This window comes from Acartia tonsa, chromosome 14, assembly GCF_053477335.1.
Source record: "Acartia tonsa isolate MP-2025a chromosome 14, ASM5347733v1, whole genome shotgun sequence".
Classification (NCBI taxonomy): Eukaryota; Metazoa; Arthropoda; class Copepoda; order Calanoida; family Acartiidae; genus Acartia; species Acartia tonsa.
The window spans coordinates 28,700,723-28,725,894 of NC_137273.1; the positions used below are offsets into that span (position 1 = coordinate 28,700,723).

Genomic DNA, 25,172 nt, shown 5'->3' on the forward strand with positions numbered 1-25,172 from the left:
AAGCTTCACTGTAGAGGAGACTCATATTGGTCCAGCGGGTTAGTGAAATATCCAGGGCGACCACTGCATACTATATATACTATATAGGATGAATTTAGATACTATATCATACTATATGACCAAAATTTACTATATATTATTACCTTTACTTGACCAAAATTTACTATATATCTATAATACAAAGTAGAATGATGTCTGTCCGTCCGTCTGAAGCTTAAGATCTCGGTAACCACTGAACCGATTGGATTCTACTCTTCAGGGTATATACCTACTGGTCCTGTGGTGGTTTTATGCTATTTTCTTGGGGGGTGGGACACCCCCAACCCCCCAAAAAAACAAAAAATCCCCCCCTATTTTTTTTTTTTTTTTTTTTTTTTGCAGAAGATTTCCTAGGTCCTTTATTTTTTTTTGCAGAAGATTTCCTAGGTCCTTTATTTTTTTTTGCAGAAGATTTCCTAGGTCCTATATTTTTTTTTGCAGAAGATTTCCTTGGTCCTTTACGAATTTCACCTTAATTTTTTTTTATCACATCTGGGGGCAAAGCCCCTAGAGGCTAGGGGCGAAGCCGCTAGTACTATATAATATTACATTTATATAACAAAAAACAAATATTGTCAGTTTTGTGACAACTCCTCTTAAGGAGTGTTTTGGTTTATTTTTACAGTAGGTCTTCTCCTATTTCTAGCCCCTGCGGGGGGCTCAAAAGATACTGTGATACGACAAAAATGCATAAAGCTCTAGGTACAGTAAAAAAGAGATGAAGAAAATCCTGTAAAATATATTTTTGTTTCTGATAATGATTTAGATATCAGTTATTTTTCATAGAATTAGCTTAAGGGTGAGGGGGAAATTTTACCACTTTCGCTTACTCCGTGATTATTAGGCTAGGTATCAATGTGGGACTATAGGTTATTTGGGATAAAAGTTTACTTTTGGGTAGTAGTTCACTTATATTAAATAATTTTTTTGGATAAGTTTCCAGGTTCAGGTGCTGCAGGATAAATGGTGGTTTCTGGACAGGTAAAAAAATTGTAAAATTTATAGATCAACTTATTAAACAGAATATGCATCTTTCAGGATGTTATTAACATATCTGAAGAAAAAAAATAAAATTGGCCTCCAAGTTCTGGTCCTGCAGGTCCACTCTGGACTGGTAAAAATTCAAATTTTTGTTTGAAGAGTTAGAGGTCAACCTATTGAACAGAATATGCATCTTTTTGGATGTAATTAACATATCTGAAAAAAAATTTAAATTAGCACCTAGGGTCAAGCCCTGCAGGCCTTCAGGTCCACTCTGTACAGGTAAAAAATCAAATTTCTTATTTTAAGAGTTAGAGGTCAACTTATAAAACAGAATATGTATTTTTTTTGGATCTTATTAACACATCTGAAGAAAATATATAAATCGGCCTCCAAGTTCAGGTCCTGCAGGCCTTTAGGTCCACTCTGAACAGGTAAACAATCAAATTTCCTATATGAAGAGTTAGAGGTCTATTTATATAACAGAATATGTATTTACTTGGATAATATTAACAATCGGGATCCAAGTTCAGGTTCATTCAGAACAGAGTCTACATGGAAGCCTGAAGCACCTGGACCTGGAGGTCAATTGTATTTTTTCTTTAGATATGTAAATAACATCTAAAAAGATGCTTATGGTGTTTTATAAACTAACCTCTAACTACATAAATAAGAAATTTTTATTTTTACCTGTCCAGAGTCCACCTAGAGGCCTGCAGCAACAAAACCTGGAGGTCGGTTGTCATTTTTCTATAAACATATAAATAGCATCTATACAGATGCCTATGTTGTTTAATAAACCTCTAACTCCTTAAATTTAAAATTTTTATTTTATTTGACGTTTTTCAGCGATGATCAGAAAAAGTATTTTTTTTTGTTATGAAAAATAAAAGTTTGTCCTAAAATTTGGCCATCCTAGCTGCAAAATTGGCCGCTCTACAGCTGTTTTAAAATTTAGCGGCTGGCTGCTAAAAAGCGGCTAAGGAGCGGTCTGACTGCTATGACTAGAAAAAGTAATTTTATCTAAAAATACACATGAACCACCAGAAAAAAATTTTACGTCTTTATCTGTACCAGGAGCCGAGATAGAAGGGGGTCTCTTTGAGCCACCCCCCCCCCCCCCTCAATCTATTAAGGTGGGAATTGGGGCCCGATCTGTAAGGGTTAAGGCCAAGTTTTTTTTTTTCCTTCAAATATATAAAGAACATCCAAATATAAGCTCATTTTGTTTAACAAATATACCATTAACTGTTCAATTGAGGGAAGTTTGATTTTTACCTGTCCAGAGTCTGCAGGACCAGAACTTGGAGGCCGATTTAAATTTTTTCTTCAGATATGTTAATAGCATTCAAAAAGATGCATATTCTGTTTTATTAGTTGGCCTCTAACTCTTCAAATAAAAAAACTAACTTGTCCAGAGTGGACCTGGAGGCCTGCAAGTTCAGAACTTGGAGGCCTATTTTAATTTTTCTTCATTTATGTTAATAACATCCAAAAAGATGCATATTTTGTTTTATAAGTTGATCTCTAACTCTTCAAACAGAAATTTAAATTTTTTACTTGTCAAGAAACCACCTTCCAGATAGCCTGCAGCACCTAAACCTGAGACTTATCCAAAAACTGATTAAATATATGTGAAATACTAACCAAAAGTAAACTTTTATCCTAAATAACCTATAGTCTCACATTAATACCTAGCCTAATAATCACAGAGTAAGCAACTTCTATGTGAAATTGCTTTGATAACAGCTATGCTTTGAGTTATTATTGATAATGTATACTATGTATTACTTAATAATTCTAAGTCCGATACTATATCATACTATATGAGTTTTAAAAAATATACTATATATACTATATGGGTTAAAAAAATATACTATAAAAATACTATATTTTTTTTGTTTTGGAGTGGTCGCCCTGAATATCTTAAGCTACGGACGGAAGACATCATGTTTTTTCTATAAAAGGATGGTAGAATAAGGTTTGGACACTTAGTACAGTCACCCCATAACCCATACCTGCATTACTTTTTAAAATCTTCAGTGATACCTTGAAAGCATGATCTTCTTTTAGAGCTTGATCTTTATTTTAGTACATAGTGTAAAATTTTATAGGAATTAATCTAGTTTCACATCACCCCAATAGAAATTTTAGTGCACAAGGAGTAGGGGGGGGGGGGGTGGTTATCCCCTTTCCTAAGAAACACCATGACTCCTCCAAGCTGTAGAATGGTAAAACAATGTTCCCGCCGTCCTTTATTAGTTAGACTGCTAAATCTAAAGGGGTATTTTTTAAGATAATAAAAAATGCGGAATTAAGGTTATACCTTAAATAAGAGAAAATGAGGTACGTATGACTCAGTAGCGAGGCTATTATACATGTAGGCTATGTCTGTCCGTAAAATCAGGTTATACAGTAAACTCAAAATCGTTAAAGTTACTTAGTAATCCCTCATGGCTCGCTGAACTATTAAAAGCAGTTACTGACTTCAATTAGAAACAATAGTAAAAAGTTAATACCCATAACATTTTAATCAGAATATTAATAATATTTTGGCTTTTTGACTATAGGTACCTACGCATAAATAATTAATAACTTAATTTTTAGAATATTGATTGATGCTAAGGATTATTAGGCAGGATATTATAAGCTTAGCACTGTCTTAAAAACGTATGTCTATTTTCAGCATCCTCTATATAAATAGTTTATATGGAAGGGTGTGTTACAATCCCAGGTTGTGTGTTCGGAACATACACTTAAAATTAGGTTTTTATTAGCTTCACTTCTTCCGTATAGATGTTGTTATCCTTAGCTGGATCTTTAAATCATTTTAGTGGTGAGCCAAATTTCAGCCAATCACAGCGCGACATTTCATAAAATGCTGTGCTCTCACCACTAAAATGATTTAAAGATCCAGAGATGGGTTTTTAAAAGATGCCGCGTTTTTTCTCGACATTTTTTACGCTATGAATAACAAGCGCGGCATTCGCGAAATCTAAACAGAGTATACAACTATTTATTTAATTATTTCGCTTTTGTTGGTACAGCTTTTTTAAAACAAAAACAAATTATCTTAAATCCATTTTTGCTGCATATTAATTAATATATCTTTTTAGAGCTATATTAGACATTATACAAATGGTCTAAAATAATAATTTTAAAATTTTGAATTCTTAAGTTGTATACTCTGTTTAGATTTCGCGAATGCCGCGCTTGTATTTCATAGCGTAAAAAATGCCGAGAAAAAACGCGGCATCTTTTAAAAACCCATCTCAGCTCTTGTTTTTATCCAGTGGACAACGGGAGGAAACATATCCTTTGAAAGTAGATATCAATAACTCAGGCAAATTAAGGATATTTTGTTTTCAGAATAAAAATGGTGGTTTCCCCCCCACCCCCTTTTTTGTTGTTGATGGACTGGTGTTATTTTACTTTAGCTCAGTTTAAGTTAGGTTACATTAGGCACTGGGTAACCCAGCAGGATTAGGGCACTGCAGGTTTATTCCAAGGGGTAATTCTTAGCAGAAAAAAATAGCATTCTCTCCCCTTCCCCTTACATTTACAATTTATTTTTAAAATGAGGGGGACGGTCGGAACGGTTCTCTATACTTAGAGAAAAAGCACCAAAATAACTGAAGTAGGTACCTAGGTACTTTATATACAAAATATCCTTATTTTTTAGGAAGTTTTGAGAACGGAGACTGTTCGGGCAAAGTAAAAACATAATAAGAGGGTCATTTTTTTCGCGTAATTAAGTAAAGTTGGATTGTAGTCAAATGCTCTTATTAGGTCAATCTGTTCTTAATTATGTACCATCTCATCATATATATATATTATATTTGGTTATAAATAAAAACACTTTGACTTAATGGGAGTATTTGACCGCAACCTAACTTTATGGGATTAAGCTAAAAAAAATTACCCTCTTTGCTACCCCAAAAAACAAGAATTTCAACATCCATATCGTAAATACAATAGTTTAATATAAGAATATAGTAGATGTATACTTAATAAATAGATACCTAGGAAATTCTATTCTATAAACTTAAGGGGGGGGGGGGGAAGTTTGTACAGTTATAGGAAATGAAATTCAGTATAAAAGTTTGGGAGGGCCGTGTGGGCTTGTTTTTATAGTTATCAACCTAATTCTTTTTGTAGGCTCTCTTATATGACTGGATGTACACATAAAACTTTGAAAATTGAATTTCGGCACTTTCCTTCTTGGGGCTTGTGGAGCACCAAAACCCCCCAAACGCTAAAAATATGAGTTCTGAGCTTATTTTTAAAGATATCAACCTGATTTTTTTTAAATAATACTTTTTTAACATAACTGAATCAACGAACCATTACAGATTTCATTTTGGAACTTTCCTTCTAGGGACTTGTGGAGCAAAAGACCCCCAAAAACTAAAAATATGCGTTCTGAGCTTATTTTTAAAGATATCAACCTGATTTTTTTTTAAATAATACTTTTTAACATAACTGAATCAACGAACCATTACAGATTTCATTTTGGGACTTTCCTTCTAGGGGCTTGTGGAGCAAAAGACCCCCAAAAACACAAAAAATATGCGTTCTGAGCTTATTTTTAGAGATACCAACCTGATTTTTTAAAAAATAATACTGTTTTAACATAACTGAATCAACGAACCATTACAGATTTCATTTTGGGACTTTCTTTCTAGGGGCTTGTGGAGCAAAAGACCCCCAAAACACTAAAAATAAGAGTTCTAAGCTTATTTTTAAAGATATCAACCTGATTTTTGTTATTGAAACTTTTTTAACATAGCCGAACTAAGGAACCATTACAGATTTAATTTTAGGACTTTCCTTCTAAGGGCTTGTGAAGCAAAAGACCCCCAAAAACACTAAAAATATGAGTTCTGAGCTTATTTTTAAAGATATCAACCTGATTTTTTTAAGGAAACTTTTTGAACATAACCAAACTAGGGAACCATTACAGATTTCATTTTGGGACTTTCCTTCTAGGGGCTTTTGGAGCAAAAGAACCACAAAACACTAAAAATATTAGTTCTGAGCTTATTTTTAAAGATATCAACCTGATATTTTTAAATAATACTTCTTTAACATAACCAAACTAAGAAACCATTACAGATTTCATTTTCGGACTTTCCTTCTAGGGTCTACTGGAGCAAAAGACCCCCAAAACACTAAAAATATTGGGACTTTCCTTCTAGGGGCTTGTGGAGCAAAAGAACCACAAAACACTAAAAATATTAGTTCTGACCTTATTTTTAAAGATATCAACCTGATTATTTTAAGAACACTTTTTTAACATAACCGAACTTGGTAACTTTTACAGATTTCATTTAGGGACTATCCTTCTAGAAGCTAGTGGGGCAAAAGACCCCCAAAAAGTAATTTTAGTGTTTTTGGGGGTCTTTTGCTCCACAAATCACAAGAATGAAAGTCCAAAAATGAAATCTGTAATGGTTCGTTGATTCGGTTATGTTAAAAAAGTATTATTTGAAAAAATCAGGTTGATATCTTTAAAAATAAGCTCAGAACTCATATTTTTAGTGTTTTTGGGGGTCTTTTGTTCCACTAGACCCTGAAAGGAAAGTCCAAAATGAAATCTGTAATGGTTCCTTAATTCAGGTATGTTAAGAAAGTTTTCTTTAATAAAAATCAGGTTAACATCTTTAAAATAAGCTCAGAACTCATATTTTTAGTGGTTTTGGGGTCTTTTGCTCCACGAGCCCCTAGAAGGAAAGTCCCAAAATGAAATCTGGTTTGTTGATTCGGTTATGTTAAAAAAGTATTATTAAAAAAATCAGGTTCATATCTTTAAAAATAAGCTTAGAACTCTTATTTTTAGTGTTTTGGGGGTCTTTTGCGCCACAAGCCCCTAGAAGGAAAGTCCCAAAAGAAATCTGTAATGGTTCGTTGATTCGGTTATGTTAAAAAAGTATTTTTTTAAAAAATCAGGTTGATATCTTTTAAAATAAGCTTAGAACTCATATTTTTAGTGTTTTGGGGGGATCTTTTGCTCCACAAGCCCCTAGAAGGAAAGTCCCAATATGAAATCTGTAATGGTTCGTTGATTTGGTTATGTTAAAAAAGTATTATTTAAAAAAAATCAGGTTGATATCTTTAAAAAAAAGCTCAGAACTCATATTTTTAGTGTTTGGGGGGTTTTTGTGCTCCACAAGCCCCAAGAAGGAAAGTCCCAAAATGAAATCTGTAATGGTTCGTTGATTCAGTTATGTTAAAAAAGTATTATTTTAAAAAATCAGGTTGATATCTTTAAAAATAAGCTCAGAACTCATATTTTTAGTGTTTGGGGGGTTTTTGTGCTCCACAAGCCACAAGAAGGAAAGTCCCAAAATGAAATCTGTAATGGTTCGTTGATTCAGTTATGTCAAAAGAGTATTATTTTTAAAAAATCAGGTTGATATCTTTAAAAATAAGCTCAGAACTCATATTTTTAGTGTTTGGGGGGTTTTTGTGCTCCACAAGCCCCAAGAAGGAAAGTGCCGAAATTCAATTTTCAAAGTTTTATGTGTACATCCAGTCATATAAGAGAGCCTACCAAAAGAATTAGGTTGATAACTATAAAAACTAGCCCACACGGCCCTCCCAAACTTTTATACTGAATTTCATTTCCTATAACTGTACAAACTTCCCCCCCCCCCCTTAGTTTTTTGTCTGTAGCTCAGGGGTGTATATTCTGCACAAGATTTATTTTTTTTCCCTGCTACAATTTTTTTTATTTTTTCCCCCCCTTAGTTTTTTCTCACCAAGTAGGGGGAAAAATGGAAAAATATTTAAAAAACTCTATATTTTATTTATTTTATCCCTCCTACAACACATTTCTTTAGTTTTTTTCCCCAAGGAGGGGGGGGGGGGGGGAGGGGAATGGAATAAATGTTTTCAGTTTCTAGATTTTTACATTTTTTTTCTCTCCAACCACTTATTTTTTATTTCCCCCCCCCCCCCCTGAGCAGGGGATCCCATGTAGAATATACACCCCTGCTGTAGCTAACCACTAAACCGACATGGCTGTCCTTTACAATGTATCTTCTCTTAGGTTCTGAGAAGGTTTATAACTATTTTGGGGGAGGGTACCACCAAAGAGAAATCGCTAATAAAAAAATTACCCACCCCAATAAATTTATTCAAAAAGTTTTACGAAAATTTAATTTGAAATGGGGCCCCCACGGGGGTAACTAACCCTTCCCTCCCCCCTCAAAAGCCTCTAGGGGCAAAACCGTTAGTATTTCATTAAGGGTTGTGAATTTATTCAATATCTTATGTTCTAGTAAACTAACAATAGCTATCATTGGATTTCAACCTCAAAAATTCTCCTATATATTGTTTACTTTCTGCTTGTAGTAGTAGCTGGACGTACACATATACTTCCTATTACTAACCAGTATAATATTTTAAATTTAAGGAACCTAAGAGGACAACAAGCATTGTAAATATTATCAAAGATAATGGCATTGTTATTGGTAAGTTTACATCTTTTAATGGAAAGTTGCATGAAGTGCATTTAACAAGTTAAAGCAAGCATAAGTTACGGGATTATCATCTAACATACCTATACGATTTTGTATTACAAACAATAAATAGCAATCAATTAGGCACCACCAAAATAGTCTTCATGCTGTTTTTGTGAAAATAGGACAGCCATATAAGTTGCAAATATACCTACCAAAAATATGATTTTTAAGTCTTGATATTTTAAAATTTACGTGGAATAAAATTGAAATTCTTTTAAATATATGTCCTATAGATGTAATTTAAACTATTAAACAGAAAAAAAATATACTCTCTAATATACTTTGTCTGTCCGTCAGTTCTTCCTTTACGCTAGATCTATTACTAGATTTTTAAATTTTCATTATTTTCTCGACTCGTATTCTAGTTACCATCAAGTTTCATTGAGATTTGCCTATTGGTTCGATTCCTAGATTTTTAAGTTTCCCCTAATTTTTAAAAGATTTCGTGATTTGTTTTTAATTCAATTCATATTATTTAAGCTTCGCTACTTATGGATGTTGTCATCCTTGTTTTCAGGATTATCAGCTGTTGTGTTAGTTTCACTGGTTATATCTTCTGTAGCATTATGTAAAATTAACAACTTTAACTTAGATCAAGTAAGTAAAATTATTTTCCCTATCTCTTCGAAACCGATTTATATCTGGTGAATTAGAACCGGTTCTTAGCCAAAGTGAAAAATTAGGTCTAGCATCATATTTTGTATCCAGTTTACTACGAATATAGAATTGTACAATTTATAACCGTGGAAAGCTGTTTATAACACGATGCGAGAAATAACTATTATAATATATATAACAGCGAAGATACTTATCATATATAAAACATTCTATCATGTAACACAAAATTTCATTAAGCCATATTTCTTATATATATTTCCACTGCCATCCCCCTCTTCCCTTTGTGCAAAATAGAGTTAAGACAGTCCTGGACTGACACTAATCTTCCCTGGAAGTTGTGCACTACTTTTTTTAATTTGTTGCTTTCCAAGAATTGAAGGGTATTTAAAGAATTACTATAACAAATGTATACCATAGGTAGTGCAGCTCAAGAACACACTCAAAAAATGCTTATTACCAGAAAATAATAAAAAAAATCCAAAACGCACTTTTGCTATTTTTATCTTACTTAAACAATTACAATCACAACATCATATAAGTCCAAGAGTAGGGGTAAAGGGGTATTTTACCCCCTCAAAATTAAAAAATCACATTAGATAGGCCCCCTTAAATTTTTGACACCCCTTATTTTACCCCCTTAAAAAAATCTTAGACATAAAAAATTATTGGGTAGTGCTGGGTTATTCCGGTAAATTTTTTGCTTCAACTTAAAAAAAAACATACTTCCCAAAAACTTTTTCTTGTTTTTAAGAGTGCAAATGAAAGATATGGCAATAACGAAGAAGCCTGTCTTGGTCCCGTTAAGATCTCGCAACTAAAAGTCGGTCAAAAATCGGTTTAAAGGGCGGCGGTTGGCCTATACCGGAATAACCCCACCGGTGGGGCTATTTCGGTCAGTTGAATTTGGGGGGTAGGAACACCCCCTTAAAATATTTTTTTTTAACATTTTAAACTATGAGTAGAAAGCTGAGGTCATTAGCTTTCTAACGGTACTAGTCGCATGCAGATCAGACAATTTTTTGACAACATTTTTCCAATTTTTAAAAAGTCGGTAAAATCGCAAAAAAAACATCAATTTTTTTCATGCAAACTTTTTAAAAAAATCATACTTTTTATTATATGATAAGGTTTTTTAAAGCTTTATACATAAATTAGAGGCAATTTCTGATTCGCAGGTCTTGGAATTTCTTGAAAAAAGTGATTTTTTCCCCAAAAATTTTTAATTTTAAAAATCCTGCCAGTTTTGACAGCAGTTTTTGATACATTTTTTCTTGTCTCAAATTAGCGGATTGACCTACTAGGTGTCTAAAGATGCAAAATTACATGCCTGACAATTAACTCGAAATGATATGGGGTCTAACTCTAATATTTCAACACATTTTATGCAACAGGAATTTTGAAAATGCAAAATCTTGAATATGTACTCTAAATCTTGGAGATAGAACCCATATCCTGCGGAGTTTTTGTTAGGACATGCAAAGAGCTTTCTATAGACACCTTAAACACCTTTCTAGCTTAATCCTAGCCGATTTGACATAAAAAATCCAAACCGCGCAAAAATCGCGAACACCCTCTTATACGAAAAAGATGCAAGGGTTTCATTTGGAATTTTAAATCTTCTAGCGGTCTTTCTAATAGACATACCCCTTCTTACATGAGCCAATGCAGCTGATACATCTTCAGGCAAATATTTAAGGCGTTCCTTTGGGTGATATACTCTTCCCATTACTATAAAAATGTGTCTGAAAAATTTTAAATGTCTTTACAAATTGAAAAGCTTAGGCAACAAAACATGACATAATACAAGCAGTAAAATGACTAGTAATGTACATCACACAACAGGCAAGGCAATGATTAAAGCTTAGGTCATGCATTTAGGTTAACCTAATGTTTAATTTAGGTTGTTTATGCTTCCAGATCACCTAAATTAAACATTAGGGTATTATACAGTTATAAATACAGTAATAAAAAAAAGTAAAAAAAAGTGACCGGAATAGACCATTTTTTTTAGACGAAAAAAAAATTATGAAAAAATCAAGTTAGAACAACGCCTTCAATTGCAAACGATAAATGAATGCCATATCTTTCATTTACAAAAACCCGGAGGTCGCTAGGACTTACCATTTTTTCACAATTTTAGGTTGAACATGGCTTATTTTAAAAAAAAAATTTTGCATATTTTTTGCAACTTTTTGAGGGCAAAAAAATCATAGAAGGAGTGATCTGACAAAAAGTAAGAAATGAAAGTATAGGCAATAAACTACAACTTTGCTTTTCTGAAGATCTCTCGCAAACGTTTAGAACACCGGTAAAAAAACGGTTTTTAAAAAGTTGGTCGATTGACCGGAATTGTACCCCCCGACCGCATTAACCCCGCACTACCCTAATATTTTTAAATTTATTTCAATTTTAAAATATTTTTCAGGGTGCAACATCAAATCCTGAGGAACTAAGGTAACTTTACTTAATTTAATAGAGAGGGGTTTCAAGTAGGGGGTGGCGTTCCAACACAAATGGGACATATGTCATGGAAATAGGCGGAATGAAATGTCGTCTTCAAAAATAGACAATGAAACTTCCCTTTTCTGCTTCTTCAAATGTAAACAAAAATCAAATTAACACACAAAAACAAATGTACAAAAACACATTGATAGAAGACAACATGTCCAAATTGTCTATTTTGAAGTCGACATTTCATTCCACCTATTTCCGTGACAAGTGTCTCATTATTGTTGGAACAGTGGGTGGATTTTTTGTAGATTAGATCCAGAGAGGTTCACAGTTTAATTTATATTTTATTTGTTTTCTATACTTTACTTTCTACACAATTTCATGTTTTTGATTTATATTAACTTGTAATCCTCACATAAAAGTAACAGGGTGTTTGTCTGTCTGTATGCTTGTTTGTACTGAAGGATCTGTTTTGCAATGTTACTTCTCATAGGTCCTGGGAAGGTTATAACTATTATGGGGGATTCATCATCCTAAAAGAAATCGTCTATAAAAAATTACCCCCCCCACCTCCAAATTTTCTTTTTTAAAAAAAATTAAAAATGGAATGTCGACTTTCCCTACCCCACCAAAAGTGCACCTAGAGGCGTAGCTGCTAGTAAGTTATATTTTTGTAGTAATTAAAATCTTTACTTATATAAAAGTTAAATTATTTCTTTTAAACAAGCCAAAACTTGGATTTGAGGTAAGAAAGAATTATAGCTAGAAATCTATATTTTCACCGATAATCTTCAAAGTAATTTTGGCCCTACAGAACCTTAAATCCCAAATTAGCTTACTATAGCTCTAAGGGTTCTCGAGTAACCCCCCCCCCCCTTCCTGCCCAAACCATTGTAGTGCACATCCTCCTTGTAAAGCAATTTAGCTATTGGTTAAATGTTTATACAATTGGAGCAGAAAGTTTGTTGTACAGGCGTGAGAGAAGAGAAGCTGCATATGATAATGTGGAATGCCAATACAAAAATCTAGTTAATTGCTACAATAATCAATGTTATGACAGTGTCAATAGGAGAATGTGCTATAAATGGGATGAAAATGCTAGAAATTTAGAATGTTTAATGAATAATTTGTGTCAAGCTAAAGATACAAAAAAATGGTACAACTGTAACGAAGATAATCGGTGCCAAAAAATATGGTCATCCACTTTCGCAAAAGAACACTGGATTGTAATGGACATCCGAGATTCTCTTCCTCGAGTATCAGACCAAAATAACAATATAAACAATGCTGTTAGTCCTGCATCTACAAATGGACAAGTATACCAAGACAGTCCACAAAATGGAGGTCAGAATACGGGGATAGGAAGATATTGGCGCAATAATGGAGATTCTGGTTTATCAGCTATTCAAAATGTTAAGAATACAATGACAAATGCAGCTCAGGGGCTTGTTAATGGAGATTATAGGCAGTCATTTGTGTATAATCAAAATGGAGATCAAAATCAACAGACTGTAGACCATAAGAATTTAAACATTCCAACAACCACCCAAAGACAACATTTTAACAAACCAAACATCAACAGAGATCAAAATTCGCCAACTACAAAGTCAACTAAGGTTTTAAACAGATAATTTACAGAAAATAAAGGATCATTTTTAGGGCAGGGCAGCCATCTGTAGGCCTCAGGGTAATCAACCTTTAACAATTTTATAAATCAGCCGGAAGTCTAAACTGTAGTACCCTGTACGGACTACACTCATATAAATGATAGTTGTTTTACTCTTTTTAAAAGCGAAGCTTTTCTATAATTAGGGTCGGTCCGTCCGTCCGTAACGGATAGCTTTTTTCGTTAATTTAGGCATGTTAGAATTGTCCTATCGATTTCAAATTTTGCATGGTGATTCTTTTAGTAGTTAGGTACGATTTAGAAAGTGTAGCAACGCTATAATCATTACCAAAATGTCCGTACGTCCATTTTAAACATGTTAATTTTTTACTTTTTTAACAACAAATTTTTATGTGATCTAATCATCCGATTGATCTGATTTTTGGTATATTGATTCCTGGGACAACAAAGTATAATGTTATAAGCGAAGCAACTCTATAATCAAGTCCTAAATATGTAAGTATGTCCATAAACATTATCCTGTATAAAGCAATTTTTCAACAAATTTACTTACAATTTTGCTTCAACTCTTATACATTTATATTCTGATTATTCAGTTCTGACACTATATAAGTGTTCATGTCCGTTTGTCCTACCGTTTCAGTGCTTCGCTTTTATGGATGTTGTCATCCTTGTTTTATTACCATTATTAACTTATACCTACCCAAAATATGGTTGTCCCTCTTTTCAAATAAAATTGATATTTTGGAAATATTAAGAGCCTAAGAGGGTCATTTTTTTCGTTTATTTTTTATGTAATCAAACTATTCCTAATTTTGACCAAATGTACATATATGAAATGGTCAAAATTAAGAATAGTTTGACGTAATAAGCGCATTTGACTAAGCGCTAACAAACAACTTAACGGAAAATACATGAAAAAAATGACACTCTTTGTATTTTAACAAAGTTTTAAAATCTTAAGATGCTATTCAATATAAATTATTTGCACTAGAAAAAGGAAAAAAAGAAAGGAAGACTAAGAGAAAGACTAAGGTGAGACAAGCTTTACAGCTTGCCAGCATGTAGTGGGGATAAAGTAATGTATGTATTATTACTTGGATCTTACACCAGATTTTCATGTTCTCTATTAGAGTGAAAAACGCAGTGGGCTAAAATAACGAATCCCCCCTTTGCCCCATCCCCTTCCATCCTAATGGTTGAACGAACTGACCAATAAGGGAGTTCTATGTTAGCAACCTTTTCCCCCTGTCATAACATCCACGTATATTCTATGTCCATCAAAAAAGCTTTTCTACATTGAGCATCAGTCATCATACACATCTGTTATCCAATAATATATCGTCATTTAAATATGATGGAATTATCCTATCCAATGCCATTTTAAACTGTGTGACTTCTATACTGATTTATATAGATTTTTAAAAATATGACAATTAGGACATAAAAATTCATTAGATCACACAGGCATTTTTTAATTATTCCAGCAATTTTGCTTCGAATTCATGTTCATTTTTTTCTGTAAATGTTTGTTTAATTGTTGTCTTATTACTTTAGCTTCTTATTTATGGATGTTGTTATACTTGTTTTTTTTGTACATATTGGGTCTTTTAATAAAAACCGAAAACTGTCATAGATGAGTAGATGTACATATGTATACTACATAGAAATTACTACTTGAGTCAGGTTGTTTTATAGTACTTATAGAACCTTTAATTAGAAAACTGACTCATTAAAACAAATCTATAACTGTTTCTTAAAGTAGGTGAAAGTGTTTATTATACCTAAAAAAATATATATCAGTTTCTAAATTGAAAATGAAAATAATGTAAATACAAGAAGTATTAGGTTAGGCGTTTTTCCAAGCTATTGCATGCTTTGCCTTTCGGTTTTTTTTATTGCACATGGCAGTGATCCCCTGTAAAAAAACGTGGCTTAATTCATAAATTTAGGCATGAATTGGGAATTCTAACATTTTGTTTTGAGCATGATTATAGATAGGTATTTGAAAGAAAAGCATATTAAATAAATATTTTAGTTTCTACCCAGCGGAGGAAATAAGCACATAATCATCAGGCAGGGAGTAAGGGAGGGGACAATGGGCAATTAATTCAATATAAGAGTTATCAAAGAAAGGGCATGAAATCCAGTTTAATTCAATAAATTTGTAGGAAATTATAAAGGGATTATTAATTGAATAATAGATTTCCATAGCGTCATGTAAAGTGAAATCACAACTTGTTTTTGATGAAATATATTGAGGTTTTTTGGTGTGATTTTATATTAAAAGATTATTGGACCCGGCCAGCTGCTAGCAAGAATATGACTGCCCCTTTTTATTCTGTTTATTTCCCTTGTCCCTTGCCCCCACCTCCCTTCTCCCTTCTCCCCGTCTGCAACATTCCAAACTAACACAACGAGTGTTTATTTCCCTTCCCCCCACTTCCGTTATCCCTTCTCCCCGTCTGCAATATTCAAAACATACATAACGAGTAGCGGCATTCTATGCGCAAGTCCCCAAACTCAGTCAGAAACTGCTAAATTCTTGCACATTCCCTTTAAGCCAGTCCCCAAAGTCTGAGACTCCTAAAAATTGAATATTCAATCCATTGTCACCTCCCTTACTCCCTGATCATCAGGGGTCTAAAGGGATAAGACAATATCCGATATGTAGATGTAAAGGGATAGTTGCATAAAGTGCATTTAACAAGTTTGATTGCAATCATTAGTTACAAGAATACCTTCTAGCATATACAAATTTGTATTACAAATTAATAGAAATCAATTAGGCACCACCATAATAGTCTTCATGCTTTTTTTTGTGAAAACTGGAGAGCCATTTATGTTGCATATATCCCAAAAATATAACTTTTTTAAAGTCTTTATGGTAGAAAATTGAAATTCTTTTAAATATATGTCCTATAGATGTAGTTTAAACTATTGAACAGAAAAAAATATGCTGTTTAAAACATTCAGGATTAAATGCACTTTGTGCAACTACCCCTTTCCAATAATAATACACAAAATTACCCCTTCTGTAGCGAAAAGTTAGTGATTGAAACGATTGAACACTCAAGTTAAGAAACCATCTAATCAAAATTCACTAAAGTCCTCAAAGTTGTCGAGCCAATGAACAAGAAAACGTTATTATAAAACTTTGGGGACAATTTTAATAAACAGTCCATTGTCTCCTCTCTCTCTGCATGTCCTTAATTATCTTTGACATTTTAAGATATTGTTAGCTTTCATTAAACAAACCTGAGGTGGATTCTTTAAAAAAAATTACCCAACTAATCGCTTAGTGGGGCAAAATTGTTTTCGTGAAAAATCCACCAAAATCACATTAAAAATCTACAAAAATTAAACAAAATCATAGAAGGGTTATTAACATTAGATTTTATTAAATTTTTGTAGATTTTTTTGTAATTTTGGAGGATTTTTCACGAAAACAATTTTGCCCCACTAATCGATTAGTGGAGCAAATTTTTTTTAAGAATCCACCTCTGATTTTTTTATATTGTAATATTGTATAAAATTATTAAAAACTTTTCTGTTTTACACATCATGAACTAAAATTGGCAGGATGTCTGTCTGCCTGTGTGTTCCAAAATAGAACCTTTTCAGACTCTACTTTGAGACTACGAGAAAGATTTTTTATTAAATTGAGAAGAAATTATCTCTACTCTCCGGAGTCCGAAGTTAAATTGCCTCAAAAAATATCTCTTAAATATACTCAAATTTAAGGTAGTGGATTGCTCCCACCCCACCCCCTCCTAGATTCGTAATTGTTATTATATAAATTAAAATGTAATAATAAAATAATTACCCTAATACTTTATTTGTTTACTAGCGGCTTCGCCCCTAGCCTCTAGGGGCTTTGCCCCAAGAGGTTTAATCAAACCAATTTTTCGTTTTTTAGATATAAAAAAAAATTGGGGGGGGGACTTTTTTTTTTTTTTGGGGGGGGGGGGTAGTCAACCCCACTATTTTAATTTGAGTTTTAAGAAGAAAAAAAATATTTTTACATGTTTTTTTTTTCATTTTTTGGGGGGGTTTGGGGTGTCTCACCCCCCAAGAAAATAGTTATTAACCTTCCCGGGACCTATGAGAAGCTACCCTATAAAAGAGAACCCGATCGGTTAAGCGGTTAGCGAGATCCTTCGCTACAAAAAAAACAGACAGACAGACATCGTTCTACTTTGTATTATAGATTTCAGTGAATGTTTATTATTTTATTTTTCTATTTCAGGAGCTTACAAGATCAAGTCAATAATCTTATTTCTTCCCTCCTAGTAAGATGCAAATATCATCCTAGCTACTCTAGTTTAATAAGTATTATCCAGGCATCTAAAGGGATAAGATAATGGCCGATAAATTGATATACATCCCCTATGATGTTAGACAAAATTACCCCTCAAGCAGAATAATATTGGTAGTTGAAATGTTCGGACACTCAATCTAATGAACTAATAAATCAAAATTCCCTAAAGTTGTGAAGCCAATGAATAAGTAAACGTTATTATAAAACCTTGGGGACTAGTGTAATAAACAGCTCGATGTCCCCCTCACTCCTTAGTATTATCAGTCTCAAAATAGTCACACACCTAATATAGCATTGTTTTTTTTATCAAATAACAAAGAAAGGGGGGGGGGGTGTAATGACATTTAGATTTAAACCGTGAGCAAAATGGTCTAAATATTGAGTTAGACACTTGAAACTTGGTACATAAGCCTAGTTCTATAGGTACTACATCTAAATGGCAAAAAAAATCAAATTTTTTAAATTTTAGGTTAGGTTAGGTAAAAAAAACACTGCGGAAATGGGGTTTATAGGCCTTTTTTGGTCTATTTTGATAGAAACTTACCTTTAATTGATTTTTATTAGGTTTTTTCCCTTGAATGCACTGTGTCTATACACAAGGACATTATTTAAGATTATTTAGCAAGCCGGGGACCGATCCCAGTGGGCTAGGTGAGTGGCTCGCAAGAGTAAAGTGCATTTTTTCTGAAGTTTGTGTTTCATATATCAAATAAAGGTTTTGTGAGTTTTAGTCCAAAACTTGCTGAATCATCTTATATAATGTCCTTATGAATAGACATACAGTATTTAAGGAAAAAAATTAAGAAAAACAATTAAAAGTGAGTTTTACATCAAATTACATTAAAATAGGCCAAAAAAGGCCTAAAAATCCCATTTCCGCAGGGTTTTCTTACCTAACATTAAAATACAAATTTTGAATTTTTGTTTCATTTAGATGTAGTATCTATTAGGACTAGGCTTATGTACCAAGTTTCAAGTGTCTATCTCAATATTTAGACCATTTTGCTCACGGTTTAAGTTTAAATGTCATTACGCCCCCCTCCCTTATATTTTTTTAAATAATGTTCCAAGTAGAGTTCTCTTTATCAGGTTAGCTAAAATCAAAATGATTTTCTTCAATACATTTTAACTTTAACACTTAATGGCTGAACGCATAAAACGTTCCAACACTCCACTCCATTTTTTGGGCCTAATTTCTTTGAGGCATGGTTGGGTGGACATTGACAAACCTGCTAAAACTCTACAGTATCTATGCTACTAAAAATGTCATTTATTTCAGGACAAAGATTTAAAGATTACAAGATTGGAATCTCAAATTAAAGATTTTGATGACAAATTTAGGTAGAGCATTTGATTTCTAAAAAAAAATATTTTCGCTGTGTGGATTTTGTAAATCCTACAATTTTATTATAAGCAATTTTTAAGGTATGCCTTGTTTTCAACAAATCAGCATGAGAATCACTTTCCTACAGTTTTATTCATAATTTTTTATTACTACGACAATAAACTGAAATGGGAATAGCAGCTTCTGCAATATTGCGTAAATTGTGAGCAAGCTTCCAGTCAAATACAATTATTAAGTCTAACTGTTTTTAATGTTGATCTAACGCATATTTAAAACAGTTTGACCTAATAAGCGCATTTGACTGGAATCTTACCCACAACTTTACGCAATACTGCAGAAGCTATACTATTCCCTTTTACTATTATAATTTCCGAATTTCTAATCATTATCTTACATTGAATATGGTGAAAAAAATTATAAAAAAATACAATTTAAATTATTTAGTGATTATAAAAGTGAGATTGAAAGAAAATTTAGCTATCAGATTAATAATTTGAGGTAAAATGAAGTTAACAATCTTTTAAGTTTTCTTTTATCTTTAGAAATGGATGATTATTTTCATTCCAACTAACAACAACTTATAAGACCACAAAATCTCCTCTAACAGCAACTGAACCTAACCTATATCTAATAAAAATCATAAATACAATTTTTCTAAAATCTTATCAATTCTTGTAATTTGGAGTAAGGCACAGATAAATAAACATATATTATATTTCAGCAACATTGTTAATAGAATACCTGAAATTGAAGGAAACATTAAGGTAATACTTTCATGCATATATGTTGAATCAAAGGGCAATTAATAATTTTTTTATGTCTAGCCTTACTTATAAAAGGGGGGGAGGTGTCAATGTTTCGTTGTCAAAGAAGCAGTGACGGCTTTAATAGGTCAAAGTTCCTCATACTTAAAGAAGTATGCTTTTTAATTGTCCAATTGTAGGGTAAATCAACCTCCTTAAGAGGTATGTTATAGGGGGGGGGGGGGGAATTAGACACTCCTCCCCTTGTTCCACTTCCATAATTTTTCTTAAATTATAAATGAGAGTTATTAATAATCATTTAACTTTGATTTAGGACCATCAAATAAGTATTCAGAAAAATTTAAATGACATCAATTCTATAAGGTAAAAATATTTTTCTATAGATAGTGAAATCATGTTTTTATCATTCGGATGAGAATTAATTCTCTTGGGATGATAGTTGCTGGTTGAGCATGAGCATCCTCCCTCCTATCTTATTTTAAAATAAATTGGAAAAGTTATAGGGGCCAGTCTTTCGTTTTTGTGTTTATACTATAGGTTAGGTTACATTTGGAACTGGGTAGTCCCGCAGGGTTAGGGCACTGGCGGTGATAGGCATAGGACAAAAACGTCCTTATTCCTTACAAGGGGGAGGGATATTGCTTCAAAACATCCTTATTTTTATTTTATCGTGTACCTATTGTCTTTTTAGTAAAAATACAACAAGTCAAATAACTGCAGCTGAACAGGTTATTTTTAATATGCTTTTATAATACTAACAAAATGATTTTTGTGCCTTTTTAAAAACGAAGCTTTTCTATAAATAGGGTTGGTCCGTCCGTCAAGGATTGTTATCTCTTTGCGTGTAACAGTTAATTTAGTCCCATTAGAATTGTCCTATCGATTTCAAACTTTGCATGATGATTCCTATAACAGTTAGGTAAAAGCAGAAAGCATAGCAATTTTATAATCGTTACCAGAAAATCACGTTTTTTGGATACTGATTCTTATTACAAGGTAAAAAGTAATAAGCGAAGGGTCTCTTTAATCAAATCCTAAAAATGTAAGTATTCCCTTAAACAGCTTACTGTATTAAGGCAGTTTTTTGACAAATTTAATTACAATTTTGTTTAGACTTAAACATTTATTTTCTGCTTATTCAGTTCTGACACTCTACAAGTGTTAATGTTAGTTTGTCCAACCATTTCAGAGTTTGGCTTTTATGGATGTTGTCATCTTTGTTAAAAAAAATTCGATATTCGCCATTATTTTAAAAATATTTTTATTTAGAAATTCAATCAAGATTTGTTTACAGCAAAGGTAAACTTTTCTACCGCGGCTGCCTGCTATTAGAGATAGAATTTTAAATTTTTGTGAATTATTGTCATTACGCTAATTTGCAAATTTTTTAAAATGTTTTTTTTTCAAATAAATGGACAATTATCAAATGATGAACTTAATAGTTAAACTTTGTTCTATAACCTTCTATTTAGAATGAGTACCTAAATGCAATGTTATTTATTATTTTATTGAATTATGTTTATAGAGAGAAATCTATGGGAGACAAGATAAAATTAATAGTGATCAAAACAATAAGCTTTCAAACATTGAACAGGATGTAACTTCAAGGTTCCAGGTATAAATCAATAGATAGATACTGCAAGGTTCCATGTATAAATGGATAGATAGATAGACACTCCAGGTTCTAGGTATATATGGATGGATAGATAGATAGATAGATAGATAGATAGATAGATAGATAGATAGATAGATAGATAGATAGATAGATAGATAGATAGATAGATAGATAGATAGATAGATAGATAGATAGATAGATAGATAGATAGATAGATAGATAGATAGATAGATAGATAGATAGATAGATAGATAGATAGATAGATAGATAGATAGATAGATAGATAGATAGATAGATAGATAGATAGATAGATAGATAGATAGATAGATAGATAGATAGATAGATAGATAGATAGATAGATAGATAGATAGATAGACACTGCAAGGTTCCATGTATAATGTATATATGGATAGATAGATAGACACTCCAGGTATTAGATATATATGGATGGATAGATAGATAAATATATAAACACTGCAAGGTTCCATGTATATATGGATAAAAAGACATTTCAAAGTTCCAGGTATAGATAGATAGATGGACAAAGATCTGTAGATAGATTATACTTCATGAAGGAAGATCGAAAAAAAGAGACATCTAGAATAATAGACATGCAATCAGAAAGAAAGAAATATATAGACAAATAGTTAGACAATGACATATACATAGCAAGGTTAACATAAAACATGGGTATTAGGACAGACATGGATTGATTTCAAGGGATAGGACAATGAACCCCAAAATTAAGTACCACTTATATTATTATATATTATTGGTGGAAAAGTTGGTGGACTTTAATTTTTTTAAACTTAATCTCTAAGTTTTAATGTTACCAAATGACAGAACAAGTTTATCACTCCTCTTGTTTTCTGTATTACTCTCCCCCCCCCCCCTCCGTTTAGGTTTAAGAGTTTTAAAATGTTCCTCAGGGAGAAGTTAAAATCACGCTAGGTATTGAAAATAACCAAGAGGATCATTTTTTCGCCTAATTCCGTAAAGTTGGGAGTTGGGTTGTCAAATGCTCTTATCAAGTCAAACTGTTCTTTATTATGAACATATTATATATTTACATTTGATCAAAATTAAGAACACTTTGACTTCAACCCAACACCCAACTTAACGGAATTACGCAAAAAATGACCCTCTTTATCAAAAGAATGTAACCCTGATATATTTAGAAAGATATTACAGAGATTTTTGTCTTTTTTAGAATTTGATGTCGAGCTTGAATGATGTTAATACTAGGAGGTAAATATGAGCAATATATTTTTATTTATTTTGATATTTTTATGAGAATGAATGCCCCCTCACACCCCTCACACCCCAGCTATGACTATTCCAGTATGGCCAAGAAACTGGTTGATATCTTTTGGATTGGAACAAGTTAACTGAAAAATCATGTATAGCATCGTATTATATCCAGTTTTCTATGAATATAAAAATGTACAATCATAATCAGAAAATCATTTTTTTTTCCGTGCCTTCGGCATCTTGGGGCTTAATAACTGGCTTTAATCTTATAATAGTACATTTTTATATGCGCGGAAAGTTGTTATGATATGATGCAATAAATAGCTATTCCAGTATGGCTAAAAAACTGGTTAATATTTACTGGATCTTAACCAGTTCTGTGCCATACAGAAAAATCATGTATCGTACCTCGTACTACAGAAAGCTTCCCACGAAATATTAAAATTAATATACCAATTCTGTTGGCCAGATCCTTCGGCTCATTGGGCTCATCAATACGTGAAATAGTCTTTTAATTTTACTATCCGCGGAAAGCTGTCTACAATACGACACTATAACAATTCTGTATTTATGTAATTTGTTTCAATAGGTATTTAATTCCATAGTATGTCAGAAGACTTTTTTTGGTTGCTAGGCTCCTACTGTGCTGTCAAATCTGTGTATTTATAACTTTAGGAACCACTAAAACTCTCGCACAAGAGTTAACTCAAATGTGTTATAAGAAAAAGGGATAGTTCCATGAAGATTATATAATCAAGGGGATAGTTGCACGAAATGCATTTAAACTTGAATTTAGTGAACTGCATATTTTTTCCTGTTCAATGGATTAAATTACATTTATAGGGCATATGTTTGAAGGTTTATTTGTAACTTATGCTTGAATTATTTTTTCTTAAATGCTCTTCATGCAACTATCCCTTTATACCATGTAGTTCTTGAACTATGTTAGATAGGCAACTTTTTAACTTTTTTTTCAATACCTATGATGAAAAAATTACCCAATTGTAAATTTTCTTCATGTATCTATCCCCCTTTGGCTTTTTTACCCTTCTAAAAAGCCATAATCAATCCGAGCCATAACTAGTAAAATTTTCTTCAGTATTATTTGTTTAAATGTTGTCAATAGGTAATATATTTATTTATAACAGTAAAGCAGAGTAGACTCAGATTAATCTTAATTTGGAAAATTTAATTTTTAATTTGAAAATCTGGTAATAATCACATGGCAAGAATATTTGGATTTCCCATTTCAGCATGATCTATATTATGATAATAGTTATTTCTCGCTTTGTATTATAAACATCTTTCCGCGGATATAAAATGTACAATTATGTACAAGATTAAAACCAGTTTTTTTTTATCCCCGGGTTAAAAAAACTGGTTGAAATCTTATGATTGCACATTTTATATTCGTAGAAAAACTGGATATAATACGATGCTAGACATAATTTTTCCATATGGCTGAGAACCGGTTGTAATCCACTGGATATTAATCGATTTCAAAGCAATTTATAGGGAAATAATATTTCAACTTAAGTTTACTTGAGTCTTTATATGCTCTGCTTTACAATTTTTTTTCTGATGATTTTACTTGTAAAGTTTATAGTGTTCACCATAACTAGTTAATATACTGTACTAGGGTTGGGCCGGGTATCCGGTCATTTTCACTATCCGACCGGATACCGGATTGTAAAACTATCCGGTTACATGATATCCGGCCGGATATCCGGTTATCCGGTTGGATATCCGGTAAATTGCCGGATAAAGAACGTTGGCCAGATATCCGACCGGAACCGGATATCCGGCATTAGAAATCAGCCGGATATCCGATATCCGGTATCCGGCTAAAAAAGTATTCGGCCCAACCCTATACTGTACATCATCATAGTAAATATGTTATCAAGCTATAAAATAAAAACAAGGATGACAACCTCCATTAAAAGGTACCTAAACAAATCAGATAAGTTAACAATTTAACAAAAAACTACTTTTTAAAACTGATAAAGATGAAAAAACCCATGCTTTTAACATATTGTTTAATTGTTTAATGAATCAAAATTTCCAAAATATAACGTACTGCCCTTTTGATAATGACTAGTGTTGCTACGCTTCCATTATAATTTCACATGAATGACCCTATTACATGTAGAAAAGCTTCGCTTTTAAAACTAAGGGGGGGGGGGGGTTTAATGCAACCATCTCGTAATCAATGTATAAATGGCACTTAGAATTCGAATTTTGATCTGAAATTTTGCATGAGTAATCCTTGGTAGGTCTATTTTCCCTAAATTGAACAAAAAGTAGGAAAAGTAGCGGCTAACGGCTGGCTGCTCATCCGTTTAGACATTTGTTGGGTATTTTCAAGCGAAATCCATCACGAAACCTCTCTCCACATAATGCTTTTTTCATATCCAAAACGTTTTCAAACTGTTCTAGCCGGAAGTTGCTGGTACTAGAAATCTAAAAAATGTTTTTTTTTGTATCATTTCACATGATTTAAAGCAAAAATATGTTTCAATAAGTTGATTTCTACGTAATTTATGACAAATTTGCCCTAAAAATAGCCAAAAAATGGCTAAACGGCTGAGCCGTTAGCCTTTACTTTTTCAACTTTTTTTTCGATTTAGGGAAAAT

The 25,172-nt window shown here is 32.4% G+C and overlaps 2 protein-coding genes across 6 annotated transcripts in view; both read left to right on the plus strand.

The window, feature by feature from the left end:
• LOC145305626 (ADP-ribosylation factor-like protein 6) overlaps positions 1–24,484 on the plus strand; it is a 91,528-nt gene extending 67,044 nt beyond the window's left edge. Inside the window, exon 10 of the mRNA XM_080147320.1 lies at positions 23,214–24,484. The gene's annotated coding sequence lies outside the window, so the exon portion shown is untranslated. The remainder of the gene's footprint in view (positions 1–23,213) is intronic.
• LOC145305625 (uncharacterized) overlaps positions 3,309–25,172 on the plus strand; it is a 63,071-nt gene continuing 41,207 nt past the window's right edge. Inside the window, exons 1-17 of one of the 5 annotated variants that reach the window (XM_080147315.1) lie at positions 3,309–3,366; positions 4,314–4,363; positions 4,703–4,734; positions 8,438–8,495; positions 9,064–9,143; positions 11,590–11,618; positions 12,589–13,231; positions 14,237–14,277; positions 17,492–17,534; positions 18,843–18,904; positions 19,353–19,406; positions 19,630–19,672; positions 19,986–20,035; positions 20,364–20,400; positions 20,942–20,971; positions 21,198–21,287; positions 22,498–22,535. In XM_080147315.1, coding sequence (XP_080003441.1) covers positions 3,362–3,366; positions 4,314–4,363; positions 4,703–4,734; positions 8,438–8,495; positions 9,064–9,143; positions 11,590–11,618; positions 12,589–13,231; positions 14,237–14,277; positions 17,492–17,534; positions 18,843–18,904; positions 19,353–19,406; positions 19,630–19,672; positions 19,986–20,035; positions 20,364–20,400; positions 20,942–20,971; positions 21,198–21,287; positions 22,498–22,535 — 1,385 coding nt within the window. In that variant the 5' untranslated portion in view covers positions 3,309–3,361. The remainder of the gene's footprint in view (positions 3,367–4,313; positions 4,364–4,702; positions 4,735–8,437; positions 8,496–9,063; positions 9,144–11,589; positions 11,619–12,588; positions 13,232–14,236; positions 14,278–17,491; positions 17,535–18,842; positions 18,905–19,352; positions 19,407–19,629; positions 19,673–19,985; positions 20,036–20,363; positions 20,401–20,941; positions 20,972–21,197; positions 21,288–22,497; positions 22,536–25,172) is intronic. The other 4 variants (XM_080147309.1, XM_080147310.1, XM_080147316.1 and 1 more) reach the window with 4 other exon arrangements.